Genomic DNA, 19,175 nt, shown 5'->3' with positions numbered 1-19,175 from the left:
GTAATGTCTGTCACTCTAATGCTGTCATTTATTAGCAAAGAGTGTCCTGTCCCTGCTCTTCTTTGGCACCGATACAGAAACGCACATTTCCCCTCTTTTCCTCCTCTTGGCTATTGTTTGTTAGCCTGTCCCTCTCTTGTATCCACTCCCACACCTTTTATTCTCCACCGCTCCCTTTCTTCCGCTCACAAACAAACGCTCTATCTTTCCCTTGGCAGGAGACCACTGCAGTTTATCACACACTGTGCAATATGGTCAGTCTGGATCACTAAAAGTATTTCTATTTCTATCCTCTGTTTTCTGCCTTTGTGCGAGTGTGTGTGTGTGTGTGTGTGTGTGTGTGTGAGAGAGAGAGAGAGACGGTGAGTGTAAACTTGCTGAGGAAGTAACCTTGCCCAGAGAAACACATCTTCAGAAAGTCAACTGTCACCTTTGTGTGTGTTCCAGAACAGTTACAGGGTTATAAGAGTGTGTAATTCCATCTGTCAGAGTCTACCTCACTGGGATGCACCGTGTGTGTATGTGCATGTTTGTGTGTCCCATGCACACAGCAGGAGTGCCTCCTGTTCCTTTAGCCCTTTTGATTCCTTGCTCTATTTCCATCTTCCTTTTCTTTCTTTCATTCTTTTTTTTTTTACTAAGACGTATACTTCCTCTGTTTCTCCACCTCACTCCTGTTTGTCTCTATTTGTTTTTTCTTACCTCCTCTCCACTCACCACCTCCACTTCTTGGTCTATCCATCTCCTCTACTCTTCGCTTTTGTTTCACCTCTCTCACCCGTATTCTCCCTCTTATCACTTTCATTCTCCCCTTTTTTTTCCCTCCTACTCATTTCCCACCTGCATGGGATTGCTGTTCAGAGCCACTGAGCCCAGAGCTTGTAATACCCTGCCCAGAGTTATTTAGCTGCGCTATGACAGGTAGGGAAATGAAATCACCACTTGGCCGTGTGTATGTGTTTTTCTTTTCGTTCCCCTTTACTGTTTCTCCTTCCCATTTATGAGACCCTGCTGCAGGGCTATTTTTAGTCGTCCGCCACCTTCTCACTGGCTTGTAAAACCCGACCGCCAGACGTTCACTTAGGCAGAAATTCTCCATTATGATTACAGGATTGAAGAATGATAGTGTTGTCTGTTTATTCGAGTTTTTTGCACAAATAAAAAAATACAAGGCCCGTCTCTCCTGCATGGTAATTTCTTATAAATATATGGAGTAGCACTCAAAATAAAATTATTCTGTCTATTATAGTGCATTTTCCTTCTGTCACTCAATTGATTTATTATCTTTTACTTGTTGCTGCTCTGCAAGTGACCCAGACCTAGTGTGGCTGCTGCTGCCCCACTTTGTCATTTATCATTCTTTCTTCCCAGTTTTGTTATCTTTTAACTAAGTATTTTCTGGTTTAAACTCAGACTTTTTATTGCATGTCCACACTCACACAGCATAAAGATCAAACCAGCATAACCAGTTGAAATTTAATAGCTTCCATGGTTAGCATGGGGTCCATGCAGTAAATGTAGCCATGGTCACATGCTGCCAAAAAATGGATTATCTCACAAATCCACACATTTGTTTTCTGAGACACATCATGAAATCTGTGACTGGTAGCGGTTGACTGAAACTCAAGCTAACAAGCTGCCTAGAAAAGATTAGTAAAGTGCATACTTGCACAGTAAGTGCACAGAAAACATGTTCAAAGTATAAAGTTAAAAGGAATCTAGCTGTTAAATCTTGATGTTGCTCCATGTTGCCACGCTGAGAATGGTGGACTATGTTCCCTGTAGCTTCATGTTTTGTGCCCAAACAGAAAAGGAACCTGAAGTGCTGATTCCAGAGTCCCCATATTTCATTCAAAACATTTCACACCCTCTGAAAAGATCCCATACCACTCCTAGTACCATAAAATTTCTATGTGGATCGATTTGCTCATGCTTTTGTAAAGAAGTGGGTGTTGTAGCCTAGAGGTCAGAGAAAGGTTTAGGTGGTTGCAGCTGGGAAGATTTGTGTGGGGGGGGGTACAGTATAAGGCAGATTTCAAGCAAAGTTGTAGAGGATTGAAGGGGACTGGCATGAAAGTGCCAAGCCCTGAATGTGAAGTACCTGAGGTGAATATGACAAAGCTCATGCATGGTTGGTTGATTCTTCTTTGGGAAAATTTTACAATTGGGAGGAAAAAAAAAAAAGAAACTTTTCTGAAATGGCATTTTGCTTTTCTGTGAGTCAGAAAAGCTGTTATGATGTAGAACCTTTTTTTTCTTCAGAGCGCACTGTTTCCATCTGCATGTTTTCTTCCAAGCTCACAGGCCCAGCAGAGGTGACAGATCGGTCCCAAGGAAAGGACAGGCTGCCTGACGTTCGAGAACAGAAGACGTGTGAAGTTCTGATCCGTAAATGTCATTTCATCTCTTGGCTATCTTTCAAAACATCGTTCTCGCTCTATCTCTCTTAAGGGTGTAGTTTTGCGCACACACACGCACACACTCTCTCTCTTCCTGTTTCTCTCCTTCATCTGTCAGACGCTTAATCTGATATTAAACATACTCCCAAATGCTACACTACCCTTCTGAGCTCCCATTTACCTCCGAGACACATGCCTACCTGCCAATGACACTCCCTCCTCTCTCTTGCTTGCCACCTCTTGCTTGCTCTCAGTCTCTCTTAGATATAATGAAACACGGCCAAAAACATCATTCAGACTTCTACCTTCTCTCTCTTTCTCTCTTGCACGTGCACACACACACACACACACACACACACACACACACACACACACACACACACCTGCCACAAAGCACCTTTTCCTTTTGAGCACCCACCCCAACAAATGTCAGATGGAGTATTCAGGGGTGAAGGAAGACGAAGGGGGGATGCTGTGGGAGAAGGGGGATTGAGTAAGAGATGCACACATCAGACATGAGGATTTCACTTTTGCGTGAAATCACGTTATCAGACTGGCACAGGGTATGCCAACCGGGAGAAGAAAGCAGGCAGAGGAGGAGCTGAGCGACAGTTGTTCTAGTCGCTGTAGGCTTTCACATCCTTGCTACAAAATTTAATATACAGAAAAGCAGTGATTTTATGTTGATGAGTTATTACTAGAAAGGCTCACGTTCTGCGCCCAGAACTGTTTAAGTGGTACATTTGGATGTAGATGTGGTCCAGCCGAGGGGACTGTGTGTCAATTTCATGGTTACTTTGTCCTGCACACCAACCTAAGCTTCAAAGAAATGTCTTGGATAGAAAGAGGAGCATATAATCGCCGACAATATGAGCTCAGACATGCTTGTGCATACTATGCACAGTGATGGCATAATCTCCCCTGCGTTGGCATGTGGATGCACACTCAGAAGTGTTTTATAATGTGCAACATATTAGACACAGCATTTCAGTACTTGTGGCGATATGAATAGCGGAGACGTACAGTATGCACGTGTGATGCGCACACAATCTCAAACTGCACACTTTCTGCTTTGTGCCATTTATTATTTTGTTACTCTTCATTCTGTTTGGCTAATATTAATTATTCATTGCTTCTGGCAGCCCACAAATATCATCCCAGGAGATTAATATAAAATGTATCTGTCCCACTTCCTCACCAGCATGCTCACTTGGGCCCGTGGTGTACCTGACACTGAGCAAGAAGCCTATTTACTATGCAGGGGAACCTCTGACAAGCCAAAGACCTAAAGTTGAGTTAATTAAACATTAAGCATTAATCAAAATGAGATCGTTAATCTCGACACGATTATCTGTGATATTTTGTAAATTATGTGTTCCTCCTCAGGCATACTGAGTAGAAGAGGGACGCACACTCGGGCATGCACACAAGCTGACGGATATATACACACAGTGAAGATGATTTGCATAGCCCTAGTGTGTGTGTGGGTGTGTGTATGTGTGTGTGTGTGGGTTGACAAAACCATCTCTCATTGCTTTTTGATGCCCTTTACATGTTTCAATCAACATCAATCAGCACTTGGAATGCAGTTCTTCATATTAATTGAGACTGAAAATGCAGCTGCAGAGGGCGAGAGAGGGAGGGAGGACATTAACAAATCGTTGAATGTTGCTTTCCATTTAGTTTGAACAGACAATAATAGGGTTAAACGTCAGTGCAGACTACAGCAACTTCTCTAACCTATGCACACAAACACAAATCATAGACTCACAGCTGCTCTTTCTAATTGAAAGATCGCACATTCCAGAGGTGTTTGCCAACTAAGGAAATTAAGTTTGGGTCCTAAACGTCAAGGTACTTAGAAAGATCTGACGCATGCAGTCTTTTTTATGAATCTAAATTGGAGGTGACTTTGTGGTGCGGTAAACTCTGAGCTGGCATTCACAGGAACAATGCGTTTTCTCTTTTCTGCTATTCTGCTTTGAGGAACTGCACTGTACTTATCAGTTGGTTTTGTTAAGAGTCTGACTAAGTTTCTGACTCCGAGGCAATTCTGGGTCTTATTACTCGCTTGACTTTGTTTCTGGATATGTCTCTTGCCTTTTAGCATATACGCAAGATAAGCTACACATACTGTTTCACATAGTGTTGATACACACAAACATCAAACGTCTGTGTTTTGTTGTACATGCATGGACGCCCTGACACAGCATTTCACACCCAATCCTACACATGGTCACGTCTAACATTCAGCTCCAGAGAAGTTCTCGTCTAGTCCTTTTATTTTTCTCTGAACTGACTATGGATGCTTTGCTCTAAGTGGGCCACCCTTGTGCCATTGTGTTGATAACACCAAGTTATTTTCCACAACTATGAACTGCTCCAATTATACCCCCCGGCTAGAAGCACTAATGGCAGATAAATGATTAGGAACTAGCGTAGAGATTTGGCCCATTTGTTTGATACAGCAATTAATACTGAAACGTAGGTAACATAGAACCAGATTAGTGACTTAATTTTACTTTAACCCAAGGGAAGAGTCTAAATGCCCAGTGATGCTATAGTGATTACTTCTGTATATAAATTAAGGGTTTGTTCGTCCTGTTGTCTTTAAATCAAATGCATCATGCCAGAGCTTTCTATTCAGTGCTTTCCCAAATCTGCGTCCAGTACAAATCCACAATCCAAAACAGATCACAGATAGTCCAACTAGAAAAGATGCAAAACACAATCCAAATGCCCCCAGTATGCTGTTGGCATACTGTTTGTTTAGTAATATAAAATCCTTTAATCGCAGTGTCAGTGGTTAGTTCCCCAGTATGTGTGTGTTCCTCACTTTGGATTAAAGAGGCTAAAAATGACTGAATGAAGCAAAATGTAAACTAAAGTGATGAAGGTCTTAAAGCAGCTCTTGAAGTTTAGATGCCCTTTTTATTTAGGAGTTTCATGTGAACACATACAGATCACCAGGGGCCAAATTTATAAAGGATACATACTGTACTGTACTCTGTACTTTCTGTACTGTATTTTCAATATACCTGCTTATTTTTGGACTCCACACTTTTAATAGTATTGCATTAAATAACTGTTGATTCCCCATCAGTGATTCTTTTCATTTTATCCCAAACTGTGAATTAGTCAGTACTTCAGTACTTTGTAAAGTCTGTTTCAACATGAGCACAGATGATTAATAATAATGACGGAGATATCACAGATATGGTATAAGGTTATGTGTGATAAAACAGGTTTTGTAAAGGGACCCTTTAGCATCAATAAGATATAAGGGGATGTCAGTGCAAGACCATTGCAGAAAGTACTTCTTATCTGTTAACCTAACCTCACCTTCGATTTTTGTGCCTAACCCTAAGAAGCCGTCTTAGTGCATAAAGTCACCCAAACCATGATTCTACCCTGTAACCATAACTGAGACACAAATTGCGAAGCGTCATCATTTCATTCTTTCTTTCTTTATTTATTTATTTCTTCCTTCTCCACTGTGACAGGTGTAATGGATGGTGTTGTGGGCGCAAGTATCGATGTGCAAGCTGATGTTAAAGGGCATTTCCTCTTTCCTTCATGGAAAATTGTGGGAGTGGGAATGAGGCGTGTGCATATGCTTTCCCCAGTGATTGAAATTGACAGGGTGCATTTAAGTTTAGGACATCTTTGTCATCATGATTGCAACTTAATTAGAGCTTGGAACAATCACAATCATGGCTAAAAGAAACCAACATGGATTATTGCAGGAAAACAAACAGCAGTCTCCTTTGGTCAGGTCTCATTGTTTTGTTGACTCAACTAACCATCCCAACAAACACCCCCTATCAGATCCGCTAGAAGCTTGAACATAAGCATCTGTTGGCAAACAATTTATTGTTTTCAATAGTACCTGTGCATTGAGCACATTGAACCAACGGCTCATTATGGACTTTGAAATGAGTATTAGTTACCAAAATCCCGATGAACAGAGTTAATTTACAAACAGGCCAAAATTGAAGAGAGAGTTTCAAAATACCCTTGTGTAGTTTGATCCGCAGGGAGCTTAGTGTGTTTCATGCTGTGATGTGCATATTAATGAAAGTGTGTGTTTTTTTTAATCTTGTAAATAAATTCATGTATGTGTCTTTTTAAGGTTGCTTAAAGGTCAGGAGAGGTTGCTCCAAACAACTGGACCTCTGCGCAGGATGAATCATTACATCCTTGTAATTGTGACTAATGGCACATTTACAAGGAAAAAAGGGCTATGGGGATATGTTAAGTACAAAGATCTTATAATGTTACCAGCAATTTTTTTTTAATCCGTAGCATCCCCCTAGAGCATGTTAAGTATGCCCTTAAGACTCTTGTTTATTTAATGCGCTCCTTTAGTGAATGAAGTGACAGTTTATCTCATCGAACACATCAGTTACATTCAACACCTGTACGTGTTTTTAGATCATTACAAATCTGCATTAAATTACTCTAGAAAAAAATGCTTTACTGGTGGAAAGAAATTATAATAATGCAACATTTACATAAACTTGAGATGCTTTGATTAACCGTAAGTATATTACTTACAAAAGTATTCTGCATGATGATTGGTGTTATGCTCAACATGTACTTCTCCACAGATATTATTACCCATGTTTAAAGAAAGGAAACAGAACAACGTATCTTCCTCCTAAGAGATATTTGCTGCAGTTTGGAATCTGCACTTAACAGCTGCAGCGCCATTCTTTATGTTTTGTAGTTCAGGCCTTGATGAAAAATATAGTTTGAGTGATGCATAATCATGTTGTAGCAGCTTGCAGGGCAAACAGCTGGCAGACGAGGTCACTAGTTTGAAACCTACAACACAGTAAGTTGGTGTGATATGTACATGATACATGAGATTAGTTAAAGAATAACTTTAGATGCAGTGGTGCAAGTTACACTGTTGGATTGTTAGACCACACATTCTTTGCCTTCATTATACATTTTAGTGTAAAGGTGTACAAAGATCTCAACCATTATTTGGGGAGTAAAATTAAATAACAAACAAAAATAACTGGTAAAAATACAAGAACAAGACCCGTGCTGTAATAAATTGTAATGTACCTCCTGAGATTCTTACTGCGGCCTTCATACTGCTTGCATCTGTTTCTTTAGACCCATGTCCTTCCCCTGGTTTTCTACCGAGCTCATGTTTTTTAAAATTAGTTTCTCATATCCATTTCTCCTGGCCTTTACCGAAAACCAAAGTTGACACTGAAAACAAATCGGAAATCTCAAAGCGATACCAATTGTTAGCAGCAGCACATAGCAAGGACATTGTACCACTGGTTTTCATTTCCTGCAAAATGCTACATATTCATCTAATAAACAGACCAATTTTCTAAACAAAGGTATTTAAAGGATTTATGTTTATTATGATAGTGTTTTAAAATGCACCTTACATTGATTCTCTGAGATTCTTTTCCCCTTTGAAATTAAACCCCGTAGTTCTACATACTGTACTTTCATTTATACAGTGGCTACTTCTGCAGGTTTACACATTATATTTGATCACCAGAGGTGGTCTGGGACTAAACAGCATGCCCTCCTCCACCCAAAAAAACCAGCTCACCCTAAATAGCCCCTTGATCGACTGGAACTCAGCCACATTAGAGAGGCACTTTTGGGTAGGTGCAGTTTGTCATACATATTACCCCAGATTCATATTGGAGTCTAATAGTCTTTTTGTTCGCGTCTTCTGTCTCTGTCGCTCATGCTCCCAAATTTTTCCCTCTTCACTAATTAGCTCCTTTATGGTCGCTCTTGCACTTCAAATCGTTAGCTCTCTTTTGAGCATATTCATCTCCTCGGTCTCTTTCCCTCTGCCTCTCCATCGCTCCGTCATCTCTTTCTTATAGAGATGGATGAAAGAGGATATCAGGGAGTCTGGGTGGAGAGCTTAGCTGATAGGCTGAATCAAGGCAGGTCATTTACTCACCACAAACCCATCCATCCTGGACCCCCCAACCAACCCAACCCCACCCCACACACACACACACACACAAGCACACTTGACTCAGCGCACATTCTCGCAGAATCACGCTGGCTCTAAATGACTTCCACCTCTCTAGGTGTATTATTTCACTCCTGAGTTTCAGTATTCAAAGCAAAGGGATCTTTTCCATTAGGGGCTTGTTCGGTCACACATCCGCGCTCACCAAAACGAACACGCACGGAATTGCACACGCTGCTATAACTAAGAAATATCACACATACTCAGACACGCAACTGGGGCCCAAAGCTCTAGACACCTCATTACTGACATGGCGTGCTTTCACCGCTGGGGTGTTGTGAATAAATAAGTCCCCCATGAACTTTTTGCTGTTTACAGCTATGCTCCCTGTGGGCTGACTGTTAATGACATCACACCACTCTGCATCTGTACTTGGGGAGCTGTTGGTATCATTCTCTTGGTAAATAAATAATGTTGCTGTCTTATCGGTCCAGCTGCCTGCTGGTCAAATTACAATTGAGCGAAAGGCTATTTCTACCTTGCCAGCCTGTGTGCCAGGCCAGAACACCTAAAACTGCTTATTTTGCCCCCAACATGATGGCATGATTACTGCCAATGCTTGATGCCACCTCCAGCAGGTTAGCAAGTCAGCAAGGGAGGAAGATAAAGCTGGACTGCTGGAAGGCAAAGAGACTTATGATCTAGAAAATCATGGTGATCTAAGGCACAAGGTGTTCAAGAAGGAGCAGGGGCAAGTTACCACTCTATCGTGCAGTCTTGCTTATTGACGGGTGTGCGGTGTAATCAGAATACAGCATGTATGCATTACTGTAGAGCAAATGGATGAGTCAGGGGAGAAAATGCGATTACAGTGGCAATCATAACTCAGATTAGCCTTCCTCTGTACCTCTCTCTACTGTTCAACGCTGGAATCAATCACCATCACATTCACTACGCCACCTCACATCACACACAGGGCTGCTCCAAAAGGACAAATAATATTCTCTCCGGCAAAGAAAACAACATTGTCTACAGAGCAAGGACAACAATCGCTCTCTTTAATAAATAACAGCAGCTATTATGATCATAAATAGTGAGCGGGCTAGAAGCTATTTGTAAAGTGGGGGGTGGGGGTTGATACATGAATCCTTTCAGCATATTTCTGCTGGGGCTTGTATCTCTGTAACTGAGGGGATCAAAGGAGCCCCTGACAAAAGAGGCGCCGATGCAGCGTGCTGAGATGACAGCCTTCACTAATATTAGTAGTGCACTCAGCACTCACATTGGCTGACTAGAGACCTGACTAACTAGTGCAGAACAGCATATTCAGCCCCCCCTGCTGCTTGGTCCTATCTGATTATTATTGATGACATCAGGACATTTGCAGGCCCGTTGAGGCTCATTAAATCAGAAGGCAACTGATAATAAAAGTGAACACTGGATTACTTCATTTACTCAGTCCTACAGACTAGCAGGGAAGCATTTGCATACTTTGATATGGCCTTGCATTTTAGTGATTCTCTCTGGACTTGCTAAAATGCCATTTGATTAAATTGTGTGACTTGAAATTATGTGGTAAAAACCTCTTGAGCATGTACAAAGCTCAGAGCGCTTGTTGGTATTGGGTATATGATCAGCGAGAACAGGTTTCTGTGTCCTATTATGTTTGTGTGTAAGTGTTTATGTGAAGGAGCTGTAGTCATCTGGTTGTCTCGGTTCTGCAGGAGCATGCAATGCTCCAGGGGGGGGAAATGCTGATGTGCTCTGTGTCTTGATCATTGAAATTAATTTGGAGCCAAGCTGAGAACAATATTCCATCAAAGAGTTTGTAAATCACAGGCATTCACATTTATACACACTCAAACACAAACACACAGCACTCTAATACAGACACAAATATTTTATATGCACACGTACATATGCAGGTTTTACCTCACACAGCTACAGAAAACCATCCACCTTACTATACTTGGTTTGATGCCAATGTACCAAATGAGCGAGTCCTATTTTCTTTCAGGCTTTTCTCTCATTCAGAAGGATCCCCATAAACTCAGAGCCCGGGGGAAACAAGGAGACATGGTCTGTCAAGACGTTTATGGCTTTTCCCGCAATCGTTCAGGAGCACAATGGTGTTTTTACAACTTTACTGTTTAACCACCACCCCTCTCCAAACCCAGTAGACCACCAAGAAACTAACAAGGTCCTTATGTTTAATGCAGTCAACTTTTGTGGACCTCCAGCAGCTGCCAAACTGTCGCAGCTACGAGCAGCCTAAGCGATGAGCAGCCATTTCCTTCAAATCAAACCTAATTCCAAGCATGCTTTACACTTTTCGCCTGCAGTTTCACTGCACCCCCATGGGCCACAAGCTCCCTCGTAGTTTTCCGCTCGATCACCGCATGGGAGATGGTGGGCGGAATTGGATCGAGTCAAGGTATTTGCATATGTAATTTAGTGGTGGCAATCAGAGAGACATGGCACCATCTCCATCAACTGTTAACTGTAAAACAAGATTTACCCCCTATTTCAATCTGTGTCCAGTCCTGTGGTGGCGCCTAATAGTGTGTATCTTACTGCTTATCACTCTGTTTCTCTGAGCCAACAGGCTGTTATGCTTAGATAACCATAGTCATTTGCTGTGTTAAGTGGCTGATTGCTTCACAGTTGTGTTTTGCGTGCATGTGCGAGCGTGTGGCATACTTTCATGCACGTGTAAGCACATAAATGTAATTTTCTACCCCTGTGTGTGTGTGTGTGTGTGTGTGTGTTGTAGCTGGTGCGCTTTTGTACGTGTGCCTGTAGTGCAGATTTATGTAACATTGCCAGCCTCTTTCCCCCACCAAGCTTAGTTCCAGTCTCCAGCAGCATGGCTGAGCAAGATTAAAGTCGCCTGTATTACACTTACAGCCAGAAACATAAGGAAATTAGGGGAAAATTAAACAGTGCTATTTGCATAGAATCATACAAAATCATGGCAAACTGCTTCGTTGGCCACTGTCAACTGGTCAACTTAAAGCACTGTTGCTTCATTGACTATACAAACAACTCTGGCTGTCATTATTGAATCATGTGTGTTTATTTGGAAGTCGGAATTAAAAATATTTACAAACTCTGTCTCTGAAAAAGTTGGGAATCAGGGGGATACTAATTGTTGCCATTTTAAATGTGGAATAACTGCCCGGTTTTGCTGGATATAAGAATTCTGCAGCTCAACAGTCGACAGTCACTATTGTCTGACTCTTTTTTCTTTATGTTGTGTCGTACATTTTCAATAGGAGACGGAGCTGTACATGTTTTCTGTGTCTATGAAGCCACGCTGTTGTAGCAGGTGCACGATGAGCCTGGCATTGTCCTTCTGAAACATCCATTTACTTCATGGGGAAAAGTCATCTTCTTAATGGCAGCATATGTCTCTCTAAAATCCTAATATGTGCCTCCTCGTTGATGGTAATATCACACATCACCCCTCGTATGGGGGGCACTGATGCACCCTCATTTCACCACAGGCAGGTTTTTGCAAGTTCATTGAGAACAGTCTGGTCGTTGGCAGAACCCGATGTCTATTTTTCCTGAAAACAAGCTAAAATGTGGACTCATCTGACCACAGAACAATATGGCTTTCTTCTTGTGTAATAGATTTTCAGATTGGCTGCAGCAACAGTGACAATGGTTTTTCAAAGTATTCCCATGAGCCTGTGTGGCTATATTCATCATGATAGCATGTCGGTTTGTCATGCAGTGCCTCAAACTAAGCCTCTTCTTTTACCCAATCATGACACCTTATTTACCAATTAACCCTCTGATTTTTGCAAACCCTCCAGGAAGTTGTTAGTTGGATTTTTTTTACATGTGTCAGATAATTTAGATTCAACTGATTTAACAAATGACAGATTTGAATTTACTGCATTTTAGGAAGAGTCACAACATTTCTGAAATGGGTTTATGATGCTAGTTTCTCCTGTTTGACTCCTGACAGGAAACACGTTCTCCAATATAGATCATATCAAATGACTCAGATTTCATTTAGATTGTTTTATGCAGATTTAGTCGGATGATACACTCAGTTTCTATCTCAGGTGTCTGAAATGTACAACTTGCACCCTGTTGAGAAGCCCTGTCCTCTCCCGAAGACACAAACACACTACAATTGCTGTCTGTCTTGCTGCTTTCTGCTACCCACACATTCAGATGCAAACCATCACCTTTTCCCTCCTTTCTCAAATACGGATATTAAACCACATATCAATTTCTCTCCCATCCTTCATCTCAAACATATATTCACCTCCACACACCAATCTTTCACTCTCTGTCTGTCTCTTGATTTCTCCCTCTATCCTCCTTACATCCAAGCAACTCACCTGGTGACAGTGCTGGTGAAATATTAATGTGTTCAGTGAAGTGTTGTTGTTTGGAGTGCTGCCCTGACCATGAGCTTTGTTTCTGGACAGAAGAGGAAGCTAAGCAGCCATTCAGAGGCTCAGGCAGATTTCCACACAGCTGGATGTAAACAGCAAGGACAACTCCATGCAGGGCCTTGCTCTCTCCGCTGACACTTTGCTTGATGCAAACAATCTTGGACTGCAATGTTAAGTTCAACCCGGGCTACAGTGAGCTTTTGCAGTAAGTCAAGCTGTAGCAAGTTAAAGAGATCCCTTGCCTAAAGCTGTGGAGGAAGGACAACTGGAGATGCACAGCTTTTCAGAGCTTTAGCCTCTCTCAGCCACTGCAAACCCTGCAAACACACGCAGACACACATGCTCCCAAGTCCCACCTTCTCGGTTTTTGCTCCAACTTGCTTTTAATAAGCTCTGAAACTGCAGGTGCTGCTGTTTCTTCTTCTCCTCTATCTTTTTTGTTTGTACGGAAAATCTTTTTTTGTCCATTTTGGCATTATGCATTCTGCTGTACACCTTCCAAATGTTGATGCTTATCTTACATAGGCCTAAGTAAGGAATGAGCTGAATACAAGGGAACTGCTCCCTCCTGTTCTGATTTAAACCACATTCCTATTGGTTTGCTTACTCCACATTGCCCAATGATCCCTCTGGCTTTATGCTTAAGTATTCACACCATGGTGTATTTGTGCTATATCTGTGTGTTCTTGTGTGCTCTTATGGGTTCCTGTATTTGTTTTTGCCTACTGCATCTGTGCCTGTTCTCTGTCTGTCTGTACTGGTTTCAGTGCATGTATATGTGCACAAGCGTTTTTTGTTGTTGTTGTTGTTGCTTAAGTCTTCAGGCCAGATCATCAAACAGCACTCAAACAGAATTTCTTTAGCAGAGTTAGTCGGTCAGTTCAAGGCTCCTAATTTGCAGATGCGTAAGAAGGGGTATGGATTTTATATTTCACACTGGAATAATGCTGACATTCATTTTAGCTGTGCTTATCTTGCATGCTTTGAGCATTCTCAAGCTTTTACCTGAGAATAGAAAAAAAGATAAGCACATACACACGCACACATAAGCATACTCAAGGTCTTTACGGGTCAGAATTGTGTAGAGAAAACATATATTTTTAACCAAGCATGAGCTGCGACCTGTCCACTTCAGCAAAAGATCAACTGGGGTCTGGATTGACTTGAACAGCAGAGTTGGACAGGATCAAATCTGTGTGTATCCAGCTGACCCATGCACATTGAAGAACAAATAGTAAAGAAAAGCAGACGAGCCTCTGTATTTTAGAGGAAACTGTCACTTTCCAGTAGCAGACAGTAGAGCCCTCTTTTATCTTGTCTAGACTGTGACATCATAAAACTATACTGTCTGCATTCCTCTATAGATCACAACATGACACAGGTTCCCTAAGTCCAATCTGCTTAAAAAATGACATTTTAAATTCATATCTCCAATAACTGCAACAACAAAGTTGGCTCTGACCCAGCTCAGAAGCACGGTATGTCAGAAACAAACGCAAATTCGTGAAGACAGGCCCTAAAAATCTCCCATATGCATCCACGCACAAGTATGCAGCCACAAACCATGCATTACACACACATACATTAAATCTAGTGTGTCAGAGGGATAAACACTGATGCTGCCAGCTTGTTTAAGACATGCTGGATTAAGCTGGAGTGATGACTGGCAGGGATTTCATTGTTCTGGATACAGTGCAATACTTGAAGATGCAGCATAGGGATTTTGGCATTGTTTGACTGAAGATCATTTCAGCATATTCTGAAAACAAGTAGCAAACAGGTAGTTGTTTGTTCCCTAAAGAAGTGTAGAGGGGAAGCAGTAATGACTGATGGGAAGAAATAACAGGTATGGCCCATCACAGGCTAGCTCAACAAATGGCACACTCAGGTGTAAGCATTTCCTCTGCATTGCCAAAGCAGCCGAAAATGAATGGGGGGGGGTCAAGCAGTTCTCAACAAGAGACAAACAGTTAAACAGCAGCAGTTCAACAAAGTTAACTTAATATACCCAATATGAAGATAGTACTTCACCTGACACAGCAAACCATTTACATTTACATCTAGTCATTTGGCAGACGCTTTTATCCAAAGCACCCTTCAAGTGAGTACAAGGCAAAATATGTAATCCAAGGAGAAGAACTTTAAAGACAAATCTCTCAGCTGGAACAATAACAAGGTTTGACAAATTCTGAGTTTAACACACAACTCTGTGTGATCTTTCTCATTTGGTCAGTTATTATTCAACTTTCATTATTATTAAATGTACATAACATTAACTGTACAGCACAGAACGCTCTCTATGGTGGTTATTGCTCCACTATATCACTGGAATTAATTGTGTCCAAAAATTCAAATGCAGGCACAAGAAGTGACTGCAGTTGTAATAGGTCATAACTCCAGTGATGTGCTTTTTTAAAGTTTCATTGAGTCCACTTTGGTGCGTGTCACGTTTGACAGAGTCTTTCCTCCTTCAGTCAAAACAGCTGAGTGCTTCCCTGTCTTATGGGCTGGAACACATCTTGATGAAAAGGCTCATATCACCTTATCTCCCCAGAATCACATCACGGCTCCCACATCCGTCTCCTCCATTCACTTTAATTTGCTTTCTCTCCTAAAAGCAGCAACTACAAGTGCAACTTCTATCATGCTCTTGTTTGCTCTTGTTATTGTTCTCACGTCCTCACTCTTGAAATAATTCTACTGTTGTGCTCACTCTGGGTCACTCTGGATGAGAGTGATGGTTAACTGCCTCCAATGTAAATGAAATTGTTAAAGAATTTATTTAAATGTCAAACTTGTTAGCCAGAATTGTACAAGGCTGTTGTAAAACAGCTGACACAGATAATGATGTATTTAGGAAAAAGCCACATCTAAGTTTCTACTAAGTCTAATTTACTAGGAGCATAATTTACAGCTTTTTGTACATGATGCTGACTCGTATGTCTAATTTGTGTAGCCTTTGTTATTTTTATGTGCAATTTACTAGGCAACATAACCTTAGCCATACATTAACATTTAGCTATACATTAATAATAAAGCCTAGGTGGCAAAGATGAATAATACCGAAGGAAACTTGGAATGAAAGCAGATTTACATACTAATTTCTCTTGCCTCAAGGGTCTGTTTTAATGTCCTACTGTGGCATTTTGGTCTCTCTGTCCTTTGACAAAACATGCGTAACATTAGTATAATTCCTGATAATAGCAGCACCTGTAGTAGACACCTCCTTCCTATCTCTATTCTTCGGTGCCACTCGCTACCTTTTTTCCACCAACCCGCTGCTTTCCACCCATCCCTTCCACCTTTCTGACCCCTCGCTGAGTTCAAACGAAGAGTTCTTTTATTGTTCCCTTACACACACCTAGTCTTTCCTAGGAGCATAAGTACATATGCTGCATGAATTCATCCATATCTCAGCAGACTTCAGTCAGTTTTTTTTTTTTTTTTATTCCTCTCTTAAGGGACTCAACGACTTTCAGTAGAGGGTCTTTCTGTTTACTTTTTCTACCTGGGTGGGAATTTTTCTGTCTGGATGAATATGTGTGAGTCTGGGTAGTAGTCAGGTTTAGATGCAGCATCCCATCCCCAAGCATGCAGCCATGTCTGAGTGTGTATTCCACAAGTTGATCTATGCATACTGTACCGTTTAACGTTTGTGTGTGTGCACGCTTGCACACAAGTACATTTAAAAAGATGCAAAAATCATGTATGCATTTGGGTTAGAGGGTGTTTACTCATAAACTCTCTATTGTATACCTATCATCTCAGTTCAATGAGGTAATCCTAAGTCATGTTAAGCTAAACTTTGGGTTCTCTATATAAAAGCCCCTCAAGTCTCTACCACTGCCGCCCCCTCCCTCAACCTTGCCTGGAGCATTGACTGGATGAAAAATGGATAGAAGCCCCAAAGGAAGGAGGGGGGAGGTCCATCTGTGAGCTGCATTCAAGGACAACAGTGTTATCCATTTTGGAACAGTATGAAACAAGCCAGTGTTTTCAGTGGGGTTTTGGAAATGCGGGCGTCTGGATGAACTGTGGATGCTGCTGTTGTCTTGCCAAGCCAACTGTGATGCTACAGATTAGATGCGAATCATTGACTCCTTGTTTATATCAGTACGACTCTCCTCATTCAGAGTGCGAGATAATGAACAAATGTGACTGATTGTTTCTGATCAGTGTTGTGGTGAATTACTGCAGCAGGGATTGTTTTGCAGTGCTCTGCTTCATGCAAGCTGTGTTTAATGTGATTTTATGTTATTTAGCCCCACAGTGTTGGGGTTTGGCGATATCTATCTCAGTATCTCTGTTTTGAGCTTGTTTTCTCTTTTCTCTCCTCCCTTTCTCCTCTCCCTTTTTATACCATCCTCTATTATTTCACTTTTGTGCTAGAAACGTTCTCCTTTGTTCTTCTTTCTTTGCTGTCTTTTTTTTATCGTCTTACCCTTTCCTTTCTTATCCTCTTTGATAGAACCGATTCCACCTGCAGATGTCAGCCCGTGTGCCTCCATCAACTCTAGGCAGCCTGCTGCTAGCAGTCCTGCAAGGAGGAGAAGTGGACAGGGATAGAGGAAGCCGAAGGGAAAACAGCTGGGGAGGAGCAGCTGTGGTCTGCCCCGGGTGGGAGGAAGGAGGTGACGGGTTGCTGTCTCACCTACAGAGACACAGTGGTTCAAACTGGCATTTGTGGGACATCATCAACCTGACCCGCATCACAGGAGTTGGGGATAGAAGGTCAGAGGCCAGCGAGGAGAGGAGGGAGGATCAAATGGAAGAGGAGGCCTTAAAGATCCTTTCCACCCGTTTCCTGCGCTCCCCCTCTCCCATCTCATCTGTTCTCCTCTTGGGCTCCGATCCAGAGTGTCTCTCCTCTGTTTTGCGAGCCGCTCAGCGCCTTGCTCCATCACTACCAGCACTGCAGTGGATAATGGGATACCCCTTGTCTCCAGATTCGCTACATACTCTAGGAGGTCCACTTGGACTGTTAGCCTACGGGGAGGTGGGCCGCAAACCAATCAGCTTCTACATCCGGGATGCTTTGCAGCTGATTGGCCGAGCGGTCACTGCAGCAACAATGGTGAGGCCAGATTTGGCACTGATTCAGAACATGGTGAACTGTTACGACAAACCGAACCGGCATGAGCTGCCCTCTTCAGGACAATATCTGGCCAGGTATATACTACATACAGTAGACACACAGTTAAAGAGTTGGTTTCCCCAAATTACACCCATGCATGTTTTTGGGTAAAGTTAAATTTAAGTCAATTAATTATAACTTAAATTAAGCATACCATTTTTATTGGCCTACCGATGTGGTCAAAGCTGTAATTATCAGAAACATGAAATTAAAATGTTCTTTATTTTTCTGCAGTTAGTGCTCCCATGCATCAATAATCTGCAGCATTCTTTCACTGATAATGTGTGATAATATTGACTGGGCAGACATAAAAATGATTCCTTATTATAACTTCTAATGAGTACAGTAAAAGTTATCCACTCTCTCCATTACTCATTTCTCATTATCCCCCCTGAATCCATAAAATAAGAGGTTATTGTTAATACAGATACAACATTGAGTGTGCACAGATGAAACTCCGTAAACAGCCTGTCTATTGGACGTCGATGCTAATGCAAATTAAATTACCAGCCAGCTTCGAAGTTACTAACTAGATGTATAATGTAATATTTTTTTATATGCAGTGGGTACAGCAAATCTTAAGCAATTCTCCAATTGCCAAGTGTCTGTAAACTTTCACTCAGAAAATGGCTGTTAGCTTGGAGATTTCTACTTCCACCTCAATATGGTGAACAGAATGTGATTGTGCCCACAGCGTTGAAAATTTACATTTAAAATTTAAGAGAAAAAAAATTCTGCTCCAGACAGTGTCCCTGTCACTGGAAAAAGATATGAAAGACCTCAATATTAACATTTTTATAGAGACTATTTCCTTGGATGAAAGTAGTTGATTTTAAATACGTTGTCTGTCAATTTTGACCCTAAGAGGAGTGTCAGTTCCAGATACCCTGCAGCTGCTAGAGATTTGTCCAAGAGGAAAAACACATAGGCAGAGTGGATGACAGAGAAACTTCTTCCAGAAATTAAATTTATTGCTTTAGGCAACATAGTATTAGTAGAGGTCTACTCTGGGCTTGACTGGGCTTTAAATAATCTCTTAAAGCCCTGCAGCAACTAGTCCAACCTGCTTCTTTTTTTAAATGACCTTTGGGTACCTATACATGCTTGGATGGGGCCCCAAAAAGTGTGTATATTTAAATCACCACATTGTTTATGGAAAACGCTGACTAATTTAATTCCTCTGGTGACACTATTAACTGTCTCTAAGCCCATTAGCTTTCTGAGTGACGTTTTTGTGAGGAGTTTCTGCCTCCACTTGTGGT

General features: G+C 41.6%; 1 protein-coding gene across 2 annotated transcripts in view; it reads left to right on the top strand.

Moving 5' to 3' along the window:
- Positions 1-19,175, top strand: part of grin3ba (glutamate receptor, ionotropic, N-methyl-D-aspartate 3Ba) — a 68,131-nt gene that overhangs the window by 22,459 nt on the left and 26,497 nt on the right. For both annotated transcript variants that reach the window (XM_033325826.1, XM_026338974.1), the window contains one exon: positions 17,248-17,948. In XM_033325826.1, the coding sequence (XP_033181717.1) occupies positions 17,266-17,948 (683 nt within the window). In that variant the 5' untranslated portion in view covers positions 17,248-17,265. The remainder of the gene's footprint in view (positions 1-17,247; positions 17,949-19,175) is intronic.

Source organism: Anabas testudineus, chromosome 22 (assembly GCF_900324465.2).
Source record: "Anabas testudineus chromosome 22, fAnaTes1.2, whole genome shotgun sequence".
In the NCBI taxonomy this organism is placed as follows: domain Eukaryota; kingdom Metazoa; phylum Chordata; class Actinopteri; order Anabantiformes; family Anabantidae; genus Anabas; species Anabas testudineus.
This window is presented reverse-complemented; position numbering and strand designations above follow the sequence as displayed.